We start from the raw sequence: 13,610 nt of genomic DNA on the forward strand, positions 1-13,610 counted from the left end.
TGCTCCGTACGGACATTTCGTAGGAGAGACCGGATGTCTCAGAACCGGGACGGCATCAAAAAGTCAAGCCACGTGGGATATGGGATGTTCGGCGTTTAACGGGATTACCCATCTCCTTCTCTCCTTCTCTCCTGTGGCGATTATGGCGATTAGATGAAAGGTTGCTTCTCCGCCACTGACAATTTCAAACCGACTACCTACAGAGGTACTCACCATGGCTCCTATACTCAACGAAGAGGAGTCCGCTCTGGATCCTTATGCGGTACTTGATCTGGCTACTGAAGCGACGGAGAAAGATGTACGAAGAGCGTATAAGAAATTATCACTCAAGTATCATCCTGACAAAGTGGGTCTCTTCTTTCTCATCTCTCCCCACGTATTTCATCTACAACACGTCATATGTTCAAACATGATACTTCGCTCTTAAACAGCTTAGACACCCTTGCGTAATGGTAGAAGGAGAAATGAGAGAGGTGAAGGCTGACCATCAGAACTCTACCCCAGAAGCAGCCATAATGTTTCGACAGATCTCCGTCTCACTCGAAATACTTGTGGACAATGCCAAACGGGCTTTTTTGGATCAAAGATTGATAGCGGAGAAGGCTAAGAAAGCAAAATATGCAGAGATGGATAAGAAGAGAAAGGCTATGGTTGATGTGAGTTTCTCTCTTCGCATCGCCGGTACATCCTTTTCTCCATGTTCACGCTTCGTTATTCAGATCCCTCCTTCATCTACCCAAGGAGATGTTGTTGTCAATCCTATTCACTTTACCAGCTATCTGGAAAGATCACTGATTGTATAGGCTTTGAACGATAGAGAAGAAGAAGCTAAACGTGCTAAAGTTGCTCAAGCTGAACGGAGACGTGCACAAGCGGCAGAGGAAGAAATAAAAGAAGCTGGTAAAAGGATGTTGGAAGAAGCTCAACGACGAGCATTTGAACTTCAAAGAGTTCGACATCCTCCTCCTTCCACTAAATCTCCAGATCCGTTTCCTTCATCTTCCACCTCTTCTTCCCACCAGTCCCATTCCAAACGACCACTTTCAACCAACGATCCACAATCGAGTAAACCCCCAATCACAGCACTCGATCTAACTTTGACTCTCCAATTACCCCCTTCGTACACACACGACCTTCAACAAGACCTCACAACAAGATACGGACCCATAGCTGCTGTTCACGTCAGACAAGGAGAGACGAAACCAGGGAAGAAACCAAAGGGTCCAAAAGCCATTGTGGAATTTGCTGCTGGTAATCTTGGTGGTTGTTGGGCTTGTTGGAAGGATCATTCGGATGATTCCGCCAACTCTGTATTTTCCAATATACTCGTAGGAGATCTACCAAGGAATCTGAATGGAATGGAAGATGAAGATATCAGAAGAGGTGGTATGACAGAAGAGAAAGGTTTGGAAGGAGTACGTGCTAAATGGGCATTAGGAAGGATACCCGATTGGGTAGAATGGGCACAAACAACTTCAACACTAAAACGTAACCCACAAGAAAACCAGCAATTAGATAGCGATGGAGTTGACGAAAATACACACGATGCGGTCCGAACTGATAGCGATAAAGAACGGAGGGCGGAGATGGTAGAAGGAGAGAGGAAGAATGGACGCTCCGGTGGTGCAAATGAAACATACACAGTTCCGTCTTTTGACACCGCCCCCGATTTGAGCGGAACGACAATGGAAGCTCTGTTGGCTAAACATAAAGTTGATAAAGCGGCAAAAGCGAAAATGGCAGAGACGGAAAGTATGGCTTTGTTCCGTATGAGACAAATGGAGAGACAGAAGTTGGAAGAACAAATTCGGCTGGAAGAGGGTGAAGTTTGATCGGTCCACTTGTCCCATTCAGCTAGATGGACAAATAGAAGTTCACCTAATGCCGCGTCGTGTCGCATGGATAGAGTCGAATATCAATTCTTGGGTCTCTGAATGAAGTGTTAGATTTTACGACCATGTAAACCTTGTTGTAGAAAGTATTGATGCATGCATCGTTGTGGAGTCAAAAGGCTTTTTCTCAATGTTTTTGGTGTTTTCTTGTTTTCTAATTCCCCCACCTGTCCTCCTCACTCATTTCATCCCCTGATCCCTAGTCTATCCACCTTTTCAGTACCAAAACGATCCTTGCAAAACAAGACAACTGCTTTGACACCACTTGTATCACCTAGTACCTCGGACAAATCGTATTGCACAGCATCGCACAAATTCTTTTGAAACGAAATTTCTAACTCTAGATCTGATATGTCTCAAATTGAGAATTTTACACCCATGATGGAGGTTTTATCGTCGAAGAGGTGTATTGGACACTAGAGTGGGGTTGGAAATGATCGAAGAAGCCAGTCGAAGTTCGTTATAGGTCCCTTCGACACAAGCTTTGAGTTCACGATATGAAACGACCAGACAAGATTGTTCGTCTCGTGATACAAGCATGACTCGTTCTTCTGTCCCAGCGTCGAGCTACGAGTGAGCTTGATCGTTCTCTCCATGTGGTTCCCTTTAGAACCAGTTGCGGGTTTTCAAAGAGTCGTGTAGATAGGGATGTTGTAGGCCATTCAGATTGCGTACATGCTGGAAAAGCGAATTGGGGATCCAGGGGATGGAAGAGGAGTGGAGAAGTGGACGGTGAGAAAGACAACATACCTTGTTCAGACATGTCAAAACATGAGATAAGTCCAATACCGGTGTTCCATCTGTACCGGTAGAATGAAAGACGTGGTCTCTAAACAACTTGAGAATATATCGATCACCCGTTTCGGACCATCTTGGATCTCGTTCGAATCTTTCCGTCAGTTAATACCATCATCTCTCAAAGTCTCTCGTCTGGTTGGTGACCGACCGACATTTTGACCGCATTGAGGCCCCTTCTGTGACGGAAGACGCAGAGAGCAAGTCCAAAAAATGAAAGAAAAAGCAATGAATGGGAAAAGTCAGGAATGGACTCACTCTTTCCGCTCATTGACGAACGACAGCTTAGTCATCAATCTAACCAAACGACCATTCTCCACCTCCCCACCGAGATCACTCTCGAGCTGATCATTGTATCTGTCATTAGCGGGTATGTCCCAGTATTTGTGTCCTGATTAAAAGTATCACTTGGAAAATAGGGATGGTCCGATGAGGTGCCTAACCGAGGGGTGAGAGAAGAGACGTGAATATTGAAGATGACTCACCGGAAACTGGCATCGAGCTCATTCAAGATTCTGGGCCCGATTTCTCGGATAACTTCGTCGATGTGCCGTAGCTGTCTGTTGACCAGAGCGCTGATGAAAAGCTTGAAATCTGCAGTGTAGTGTCTCGCGATCCAGTCCAAGGGTGCAGCAAGAGGTACTCCGGGAGAGAAGAATTCACAGGTTAGAGTCAAGATGAGCATGCCAAACATTACAAGGTCTTCTTCCTGGGACGTCAGCGTGATTGTTCAGAATGGACTACCTTCTGCTTGATGATGCACAGTCAGTCATACAGCTGGAGAAGTGGGGAAGACATTGATGGTGAGGGGGTAGATGCTTGGCAGGACTTATTTGATAGAGATGATTGATTTAGACACGGGACGAAGACACTTACCTGTTGTTGTGCCAACGACACCCCCTGATCTTGACCGATCACGTCCACCACACCACAAGCGTTGAGCCTAATCCTGTTCTTCCCGGTGATCAAGATCTTGCTTGGGTCCAACACCCTCGCCGCTAAGTTGCTGACATGTATCGCTTTCAGAGCGTTGGCGATTTGGGTGATGTAGCTCCAGAGGAGTCGTTCGGGGATGGACATACCAGTACGTCGACGAGGGAAGATAGGGATGAATCGATTAGTCATGTCGGATGCTAGATGTTCGTCGTACATGGTGTTCGACTCGGGATGATAATCGTAGACCATTATGAGAGCTACCGTCAGCTACGTGAGTCTCACCTGACGTCGTCGAGGGCTTCAAATACTCACAATCGTCATCAAAGACCTTGGTAGTGAATGCTTCTCTCAAACAAACAACATTAGGATGCCTTAACCTCTGCCATCTCTCCACAGTGGAGAATGCCTGTTCACTCGTCACTTTATATCCCGCGATGCGTCTCAGAGCATAAACGTTCCCATCGACCGAGCTGATCGCTTTGTATATCGGTGAGGGATATCCATACACCTGACTACGCGGAGGCATCGCCAGACCGATAGGAATCAGATTATGATAGGAGGAAACTTCATCCGGTAATTTGAGGGAGATCTCCTGGGGAGGTCTGGCGTACGTTGCAGTTTGACGAGCTTGAACCATACGTCTGATATCGTCAGGTATGAAGAAAGCGTGCATTGGATTCTGAGACAATGGGGGGTTTGCCACATGTGGGAGCGGAGAAGTGTATAGGTGTTGGTCCAACTAACACGATCAGCTATCTCATTTTTGTCCTTTGAGGAGGTTATAGCAGAAGAAATGACTCACTGGGATAGTGCGCGTTGATGTCGGAAGATACATGCTGCCTTCCATGGTTTGTCCAGGATCAAACATATTTGGTTCGTACATCTAGAGCAGGTTCAGCTATTGTCGAAACAATTCTATAGGTGAATGACCCACGTCATGTGGCCTCGGAGCAGGAGAGGGACCCGATGGTTGAGACATCAAGCCTCCCCCTGTGGACATTGACCATCCTTGCGTCGTTGGTGTATGCACTTGACCGTGTAATTCGACACCGGTAGCCGGCGTACCCGTCCTTCGAGTTAACTTCCCAACTTTCCTATGACAACAACGACAAACCTAGACGTGACATCTTTCGATGCTTTAGGGACGAAAACCGGGGCGAATAGATGTTCCGCACTGAGCTCGGATGTACGAGTTGAGGATTTTGATTGTTTTGAAGAAGGAGTGAATGACTTTGAGGTGTTGGCTATTGACAAAGAGTCGTTCGTGTTTGATGTATTTGACTGAACATCAGCACCTATTCTAATGTAGTTGCAACGCGCAACTTGCAGGGATGTGATTATTTTAATGAATGGAGAAACTTACAGAAGGATGAACGAATGGACACTGGATGAATCAGCATGGATTTGTCATACATGGGATGTGGATTAAACATACACCTTGATTCTCGTACTTGCATGATCTGAATTAAGCAATCGTTGAATGTATGACAAAAGACATACCCGTAAACTAATACATTCCTACACAATCTCTTCTCTATCCATCAGCAGATAGCTCTCCAAGATATATGCGTTATGATGTATGAGATCTTAAGCTTGTGACGACCTCCGGGGTTGGAGACATATGGGATGAGACGGGGAGAAGCGGGGAAGGACTGACGTTTATCTTCAGTCTCTCGACCAGATCGGTTGGTTGCAACGGACAAAGTGGATGGATCACTAATCTGTACCGCAGCCGGTCTAGGAGGGGGAGCTGTCATGCCTTGTAAGAGAGACTCCCTCCGTGGGTTTGTAAGGAAGGAGGGAGATGAATGAAAGAAAAGACGAGTGTGAACGAATGAGCGACGGTCCCGTCTAAGATCATTCGGATCTTTAAGGTGTGACTTCTTCATCGTATCTTGACTTTACTTCTCCGTCACGCTGATATCTCTTCTTGATCCGTACAGTACCTCCTCGTAAGTCACGCAATCGAGGTTCGACTCTTCAATCACGCATATCGACAAAAAACAGAGAAGTGATAACCCAAGTGATACCTTGACGAAAAAAGCGTGACTGACCTCAACCTCGATCCTCACTTTATGTCAGAATGTCATCGATAACCACTATCAATCCATAGTACGTTATTCCCCCCACATGTAGATTTACTTGAAGAAGCGATTCTGATAACCAGTATCAATCATCCTCAGCTATCATCACTGGAACAACAAGTCTTATGGGAGTATGCTAAATTAGGGGATAAAATCAAACGAGTCAGTCAAGTCCTTTATCAAAAATCTATCTCAGCTCATGAACTTCAGATAGCAAATCTAGCCAAATTAACAGCGGAGAATCCAAATGAGGGACTGTTAACTGATTTACGCGCTTTGGAGAGAAAAATGGGTCTCGTCTTGACTTTGGTATGTTCTCTCCTTGACATCTGACATTCCTCCGTACATCTCCAAGACGCGTCAAGAGGAAAATGGACTGATCTTAGTTCCGCGCATCAGTTTGGGCAGTCATCATGGACTCGCAGGCCGAAGCTGAGGCACGAGGAAATGTACATTATGAGGAGGAGATGACAGAGGATAGTATGGTTGTATGATTGTATGATTCTATGTACTCTGGGTATACACGGATATGCTGGGTATCTAATCAAATGTCCTGGCTCAACTTTTTCTATCTGTATCCAACTCCCTCTCTCGCTCCACCTTTCCTCCGGCCGCCCCGGTGGTGAACGTTGCTGTAGGGAGTCCATGTCATTAGTTGTTTGGTATACGCTGACTTTCACTGGCATTTTGGGCCCAGTGGGCTTTACCGAATGTCGCAGCGATGATAAGAGGAAACACCAGAGTCGCGTCGGCGTACACCTGGGATTCTCAGCCGGAGGCAGCTTCGAGAGATAACAACTTACCTTGACACTCTTGGCTCCAGCTCGGATCTTACCCCATGACACAGCTTCGTCGGGTCTTGCTCCAGAGTCTGAGCCGTCGTACTGAGTATCAGCAAACCCTCGTTGGACCACTCTGAGGATGGAAACATGCCTCTTGTCCGGTATTGACATAAACAGCGTAATCTGCCCCATTTCTCTGCGTCATTAGCAACTCCTGCGATGCACGTATCAACATGACAGACCCAAGCCTGTGAAAACGAGAGGGACACATTCAAAGTGAGCGTGGAGAGGAATGACTCACAAACAGCATGGCATTGGCAATTTGATGCTTGCACACTCCTCCTCCCAAAATGATCATTCCCGCTTGTTTAGCATGTATACTCAAATCATTCAACCTCCGGATATCAGATACAATGTCGATATTCAGTTGTAAAGGTGATGATTTGTACGTGTGAAAGTAAATCATGTCACCTAATGAGCCGTCGGTGAGAGCTGGACAAAAGACCGGGATGTCGTTCTGATTATCAACCTATGTCTAAAAGTCTGTAGTGGACATGAATATGGATTAGGAAGAGGTATTCACCTTCCAGCACCAATAATATACTGATGACTCGTCGTTGATCTCCTTTCCTAATCGGTTGATGACTTTACTAGGACTCCATCTGACCCCTTCCTCTTCTTGTTCCTTGAGCATGGTGTCGAGTAGAGGTACGACCCAATCTTCGAAAGCGCAGTAATTTGAATTAGGAACCAGAAGATTCCCTATTCTATTCAAGCTGATTTCGTTACTACACAGCTCTTAACCCTTATTCTCCTCCAAGAGTATCGCCATGAATCCAACAAGGAATAGAGAGGAGAATGCACTCACCCTTTTTTTCTCAACTCGGCACCATCTAAATGGAAATCTCCCAATACCGTGTGTCCCAGACACTTGATGAAATCCTCTTCTATACCACCGGCAGTAGTTACCAAACAATCTACCAACTTATGTTGTGCCAAAAATCGTATGATCTCTCTCAACCCTGAGGATATCAGATTTGAGGTGTAGCCCAGAAATAGAGTGAGGGGTTGATCCGGATCTGACCGTTTGCTTCTCTAATGTCATGAGATGTGAGATCAATTTAGGATATCACTTACCATCTCTTCCACCAAAGTGATAGCATTGGCCAGTCCGGTCGCTTGGAAGCCGATAGTTTCATACCCCTGCAATAGAGCCATGAGATCGATCGGTTTGGAGAGATCAGGTCCGGCTATGTGGACGGCATTCGCGGGTAGAGCTTCAGAGGGGAATAGGACACTTGAATGTGCGTTTCCAGCTGTTGAAGAGCTTGCTTCTGCTTTCGATGAAGGTGTCATTCTGGCTTCGGTAGATCTTGTCTGCAATTGTTCGTTTGATAGCACAGTTTTGAACAGAAAGCCATCAGACTTTCAGAAATCTAGAGATCACGTGCTCTAAGAGGTAAATTGCTCCTTTGGGGAATCATGCACCTAGAGAGTCATACAACATGGCAAGTCACAACAACCTTCTCTCTCTTCACCAACTTACAAGTGGATAACCCATTGACGTGTAAACAGACGGCGTCAGTCACGATGGAAGGAGACAAGCTACCAAGCAGTCTCATTGGGTCTTCGGGACGTGTCAGCATCGGCGGACACTCTCGTTCCAGGTCGTCAGTAGGATCCATGTTCACCCCTGTTCAGAGGGACAAACTATTGGGCAAACGAGGTGCAGGTGACGCGGGTTTGGAAGGTGAGTCCATATGATCTCACCATGATACATACGACTTTTCCTCTTTCTGTATGTTCGATCGATCCACTTCTATTGGGTCATATAGGTGGCAACATGGACAAAACACTGATCGAGAAGATCCTAATACGATACGAAAACAGTTGGCTCAAAGTCAATCTCACCAAACGACCTTGAAGCGTGACATCTTGACATTGGAAGCTAGGGAAAGGGAACAAGCTCGGAAGATTGAAGAACAGAGAGTCATGATCGATAAGTTGAAACGGGAACGAATGATTCTGCTGGAGGGAGAAACAGAGGAACGTCAAACGGGTGAGAGTAGAGAGAAAGAGTGGTCAGAGGAAAGAGTGGGTCATCATTCTCCCCAATACCTCATCCCTGCACTTCATCTACCTGATATCACACTATGAGAGGTCATTGTGTCCACACTGAAGTATCAAGAGGATGATTGCTCATGGTGCAGCTCACGATGGCTGGCCAGATGAAATTATTACGGGAGAAAAACGGGGACCTCGCAGAATCTCTGGAACGACTTCGATCTGAACATAATCACTTATCTAACAAACACTCGACATTGGATATGCAATATCGTTCCCAGAGTACGCTGTACGAATCTAAATTGAAAGATCTACAGGCGGAGTGTGATTCACTACGACAATGGGAAAGAAGGGCCAAGGGATTGTCGATAGACCTGGAGGAGGAGAAACGTAGGTCGGAACAGAGGATGCAGCGGACGGAAGATGCGGCGAGTGATAGACAGGTAGATGAAAAGGTCCGATTGGAATTAAAACGTGTGTACTCGTCTCTCTTTGACCTGACCACCGTCGGCGTGTTTTCTGCACAATCTCCTCGTCATCAGTGAACTAACTTGGGTGACGACGGGCTGACGCGCAGGTCAATCTCAACATTTGATCACTCTCGAAAAGAAGAATGTAGAGATGGCGATTGAGCTGAATGAACTGCGACAAAAGAGGAAAGAAGTGGATGCTTCTGAACGGGCGAGTCGGGAGGTGGAAAGAGCTTTGAGGGACGAGATCAGAACCCTCAGTGAACAACTGGAGCGGGCCAGGAGAGATATGGAGTAAGTTTGTTCTTGCTGCTTGCTTAAACCTCGGCCAATCTAAGATTCCATGCCGCTTGCTTCTTGCCTGTGTGTTGTCAAGAGCTGTGCGACGACTGACATCTTAGATCCCTCACTCAGACATATTCGGATCCCTCGGGTCCCACCGGGGACATCGCCACCCTCCAAGGCAGATTAGCGACCTTATCCAACTTGCATAGTCAGGCCACGGCCGAGCTGGCTGGGAAAGACAAGCAAATACATTCTCTTCAATCCCGGTTGTCGGAACTATCACAAAGCTCTACTGCTTCTATTGTGGAGCTTAAAAAGCAACTGGATTCCGCTGAACGCGAACTTCGATGGGCTAAGGAGGGTCGAGCTCAGGCAGAGAGAAGAGAAGAGTTGGCTAGGAAAGAGACCGTCGCACTTAGTGTAAGTCATATCACGTTTTGCGTCTTCATGTTTCTATCCCTGCTCGAGAGTAGGAAGCTGATGAGCAGCGGCGAGCGACGGGTGGTGATATTCCCTCACCAGGGGATCACACTGCCAAAGTCAAACAATTGGAACAATTAGTGGAGATGTACAAAGCTGAACTCGAGTCAATATCTCGGGATTCCAGAGAAGTCGAGGAGAGGTTGGCTCAAGGTGCTGGGTTGGTCAAACAATCTGCTTTGCAAGCTGCTGAAGCGAGAGTTGAGCAATTAGAAAAGGGTATGTCGTCATATCCACCTCTAGTTCTAGTCCGACCACTTGCTTTGGTTACTGCCATCTCGATATCCGGAAAGCTGAAGTTGTGTATGCCATATGTTCACACGGATGTGAAGGAAACTGTAAAGGGCTGACACCTCAGACATCGAATCACTCGAACATACGATCTCTCAACTCACATCAGCCAACACGACCCTAGATGCAGAAGTGAACGATCTCATGCGTCGTGTAGCCTCCGGAGAGTACAACCCGGCAAAAGAACGATGTATCGAATTGAAAGATAATCCCGCATCGAGACAAATGGCAGTCAGAACTCAAATGTTGGAGGATTTACGACAAGAAAACCAAACTCTTTTAGCGCAATTGTCCACCATGAAAGGTCCCGCTATGGAGATCAAGGAGAAAGAAAAGGTGGATGGGAATGTCAATGGGATGGTTCCTCGTGCGAGTTATGAACGGTTAGTCAAGGAAAAAGAAGAATTGGAAAAGGCACATGCTAAGAGGTTATTACGGTTGAAAGAGGTAAGTTTTCCATTGAAATTGCCCAACCCCATCTTCCATCAAAAAATTCAACCATACAAAGTGCAAATGATGCTCGACCACTGCAAATCACAATGCTTGATCTGTCTCGAGATTGTCGGATCCGACTTGATTCGAAATGTGATTGACTGAGTGTCCGGAATGAAAATAGATAAATGACAATCTGCTCACGACAGATATTCGGTAGTAAATCCAAAGAATTCCTCGAAGCCGTTTATTCCTTATTAGGCTGGAGGATCAAATTCGACGAATCCGGAGCTGATATACGTCTCACTTCGATGTACGCCCCAAAGGGGAAAATGGGTTTAACACTACGGTTCGCTTCGCACGAAGGACATTTCGGGACTATGCAAATGACCGGTGGGATGGCAAAGGGTTTAGAAGATGTTAGACATTTTTGGATCGTGGAGAGACAGAGTGTACCTGGTTTTCTGGCTCAAGTGACTACGGAGATGTTTGAGAAGACTACTGTGGGTGGACAACGCTTTGTTCTTGCTCCTACTTTTGGTTTGAACCAACTCATTTCCTCTCCTCCGATCTTCCGATCCAACCGAGTTTCATACCCCACCGCGACTGCTCACTGCGCTACTGCTGTCGGAATCGGGCGGAAATCCAGATTACCTGTACGAGTACTAGTACTTGTCGGGGGCATCACTAGCTTCTTCTGCAAGGCAGAGACTAATCAAAATGTGATGAGAGATGTACTGAGAATCAGATCGGTCGAGCAGCCGGTTACGTCGGATTAGAATGATTGTCATTCTTTCCTGCAATCACTTTATTTTGAATCTAGATTATCTTCATGCCAAATGTTGTTCATGTACATTTTTTTCACGATGATGTAACCCCTTCTTTTTCTTTATGCACTTTGCTACTCCCACCTACATTCTTTTTGGCAATATTACCTAAATCACATCTCTCCACACTCTGATATCCGTACCAGCAACTTGGGCCGGTTATTAGCACCCGTAGGGACATTTTCAATTTTGCGCACTGTGAGCATACCTTCTACTACTCGACCGAACACGCAATGTTTCCCATCGAGAAATTCCGCTTGAGCTGTGGTGATGAAAAACTGTGAGTCAACCAAGGTGGACTTTCGTTGGAAACATATCTCGTCGAATATTACTTGGAGATTCCTCACTCCATTGACAGCCGCCGAAATTGTGTATCGTTTGTCGTTTATGAAGGAGTCGCCGACGAGAGCTACAGGGGAATGAGATGAGAAGAAAGATCGACGTACTTGACAACCATTTGTATTTGGACCTGAATTAGCCTAGCAAATCAGCAATTGATATCGGGAAGAAAATCTTGGATCAAAATCGATAAGGAATAAGCGGACCGAATGAGATGACCTCGCTCCTGAAGGATCATGAAGGATGGACATTGCTGCGACTCACCATACTTAATAATCCTGGGGAAGTATGTTTCACAGTGAAATTCTCATCTTCGAATTCTCCTCCGTAAATGGAGAATGAACCGGTGCCATCACCTCGTATAAAGTCGCCTCCTTGGATCATGAATTGAGGTATTCTGAAAATCTGATCAGTCTCCTCTCTCTTTGTCTCGTGATCTTTGTTCGAAGGAAAACGAAATCTTTTATTTATTACTTTGCCTAACATTGTATTTTCATTCCCTCCTCCACTGTCCATTCAAGGATCTCTTCTTCCTCCAACGGTCTCTCTGTCGCCTACGCGACGATCCACTATACATGTCACTTTATGATAGGAAGGTTTTGAAAGAGGGGAAGGGGTAGGTGATTGAAAGATATGTTCCCTCCCAGATAAGACATCATATCTAAACTCACACTCTAATCATCAGCGACGAATTTTATCGACCTTAGAAAGGATTTACCTATGAACAGTAGCTTTCTTATATCCCTGGGGAATAGCATTTATCCGTTGTTCACCCGTACATAACTGTCTGAAATTCTCTGCTGTCCTAATAGTCAGCTACACAGTTCGACCTCTTGTATAAGCTTACAAGGGTGTAATATCGCTAAATAACTCTGCTGATCAGTATGTATTCTCGTCGCACCTTGTATATTGCTTTCCATCCAAACACGCAGGCCTCAAATTTCTGAGAATGGTCGGTATAGTAGTACAGTATAGAGATTGAACGCTCATTAAGCTATTAGGAGGAAACATGAAAGTGGAGGAGAGAAGTGAGGAAGAGTTGTGAAGGGCGGGGCATGGGCAAGAAGTGGGATTGGTGGGTATATCAACTCACCCATCTTTATCCTTCCAGCTGGAGTATCACCTATCATTATGTCAAAGAAAACTATTGGTCTCGTTACTCCCGGTGGTGGTTCTGGTATCGACATGATGTTGTTCGAGACATGATCTAACTTCCCAACTGAACATCTTTCATCTTGAAATTCGAGAAAGTGGTTGCTTACGTAAGTCAGAAATCATCCTTCCCTCCTTCTAAGGACTGGATGGATAAGAAAACGGTTTTTGACTTTTTGGAGGAATTTGCGACATGGCACCTAAAGCGAGAGCGAGGTGAGTCTCTACCAATCATTCCATACTGTGGGATGAGACGAGAGGAGAGAGACAAGACTGTATGGTGTGCTGAGATGGGGAAGGGGTCAGTAGACGATTGGCAGCTGATCAAGACTGGTTCATCAATATTAGTGACGATGGTGGATGTGGTGAAGAGGAGGATGAGTTGTCGGCCGTCAGGGGGGGAATACAAGTCGTGAAAAGGCTGACAATACAGACGGATACTGGTCAGACTGGTTTCAACAGCTTTGACGGGTTTCTTCTACACCACTTCTAGACCTAGAATAGGGGAGAAATTGTCTATGATGAAGTACGATCCGAAAGGTGAGTTTGTCTCTTCCCTCTTACACCCGCTCGTCTTCCATGAAGTCTTTACGTATACTCGTACCTTGGATCTGTAATACCCCGTGGCTATCTTATAATAAAGTGACGTAGACGTTCCGGACGGAAGACGGCCAATTTGGAAGATGGAACCTTTGGTGTTGCGTGCTGGACCAAAATTGATGAACAGTCAAACGTCATGTTCTGTTCGTAGAGCATAAGATCAAGTAGTCCGACCTCAGTC

The 13,610-nt window shown here is 45.9% G+C and overlaps 6 protein-coding genes across 6 annotated transcripts; 3 read left to right on the forward strand and 3 right to left on the reverse strand.

The window, feature by feature from the left end:
• Window positions 1-214: 214 nt before the first annotated feature.
• TREMEDRAFT_60044 (uncharacterized protein) lies at window positions 215-1,832 on the forward strand (the record flags this gene model as incomplete). Its single annotated transcript, XM_007002633.1, has 3 exons — window positions 215-346; window positions 492-656; window positions 804-1,832. 3 exons carry the CDS (start codon window positions 215-217, stop codon window positions 1,830-1,832), a joined length of 1,326 nt encoding a protein of 441 aa, XP_007002695.1.
• Window positions 1,833-1,973: 141 nt separating this feature from the next.
• On the reverse strand, window positions 1,974-4,362 carry TREMEDRAFT_37565 (uncharacterized protein). Its single transcript, XM_007002408.1, has 6 exons — window positions 3,936-4,362; window positions 3,564-3,880; window positions 3,173-3,396; window positions 2,946-3,044; window positions 2,643-2,781; window positions 1,974-2,459 (listed from the first exon to the last, which is right to left on the reverse strand). Exons 1-6 carry the CDS (start codon window positions 4,294-4,296, stop codon window positions 2,283-2,285), a joined length of 1,317 nt encoding a protein of 438 aa, XP_007002470.1. The 5' UTR covers window positions 4,297-4,362; the 3' UTR covers window positions 1,974-2,282.
• Window positions 4,363-6,358: 1,996 nt separating this feature from the next.
• Window positions 6,359-7,845, reverse strand: TREMEDRAFT_67569 (uncharacterized protein; the record flags this gene model as incomplete). The annotated part of the gene is made up of 7 exons (XM_007002907.1): window positions 6,359-6,466; window positions 6,511-6,591; window positions 6,641-6,685; window positions 6,791-7,006; window positions 7,073-7,265; window positions 7,358-7,511; window positions 7,623-7,845. The coding sequence occupies 7 exons, from the start codon at window positions 7,843-7,845 to the stop codon at window positions 6,359-6,361; spliced, it is 1,020 nt and encodes a 339-aa protein (XP_007002969.1).
• A 327-nt stretch (window positions 7,846-8,172) lies between these two features.
• Window positions 8,173-11,295, forward strand: TREMEDRAFT_67570 (uncharacterized protein; the record flags this gene model as incomplete). Its single annotated transcript, XM_007002908.1, has 9 exons — window positions 8,173-8,239; window positions 8,357-8,583; window positions 8,700-9,059; window positions 9,187-9,317; window positions 9,425-9,728; window positions 9,797-10,007; window positions 10,147-10,526; window positions 10,721-11,014; window positions 11,260-11,295. 9 exons carry the CDS (start codon window positions 8,173-8,175, stop codon window positions 11,293-11,295), a joined length of 2,010 nt encoding a protein of 669 aa, XP_007002970.1.
• Window positions 11,296-11,451: 156 nt separating this feature from the next.
• On the reverse strand, window positions 11,452-12,864 carry TREMEDRAFT_27177 (uncharacterized protein; the record flags this gene model as incomplete). The annotated part of the gene is made up of 6 exons (XM_007002250.1): window positions 11,452-11,616; window positions 11,785-11,817; window positions 11,942-12,074; window positions 12,396-12,482; window positions 12,525-12,552; window positions 12,771-12,864. 6 exons carry the CDS (start codon window positions 12,862-12,864, stop codon window positions 11,452-11,454), a joined length of 540 nt encoding a protein of 179 aa, XP_007002312.1.
• Window positions 12,865-13,260: 396 nt separating this feature from the next.
• Window positions 13,261-13,597, forward strand: TREMEDRAFT_28345 (uncharacterized protein; the record flags this gene model as incomplete). Its single annotated transcript, XM_007002397.1, has 2 exons — window positions 13,261-13,369; window positions 13,557-13,597. Coding segments are annotated over 2 exons (150 nt in total), but the record flags the coding sequence as incomplete, so codon positions are not given.
• Window positions 13,598-13,610: the final 13 nt, after the last annotated feature.

The sequence above is a fragment of the Tremella mesenterica genome (genome assembly GCF_000271645.1).
Source record: "Tremella mesenterica DSM 1558 unplaced genomic scaffold TREMEscaffold_2, whole genome shotgun sequence".
In the NCBI taxonomy this organism is placed as follows: domain Eukaryota; kingdom Fungi; phylum Basidiomycota; class Tremellomycetes; order Tremellales; family Tremellaceae; genus Tremella; species Tremella mesenterica.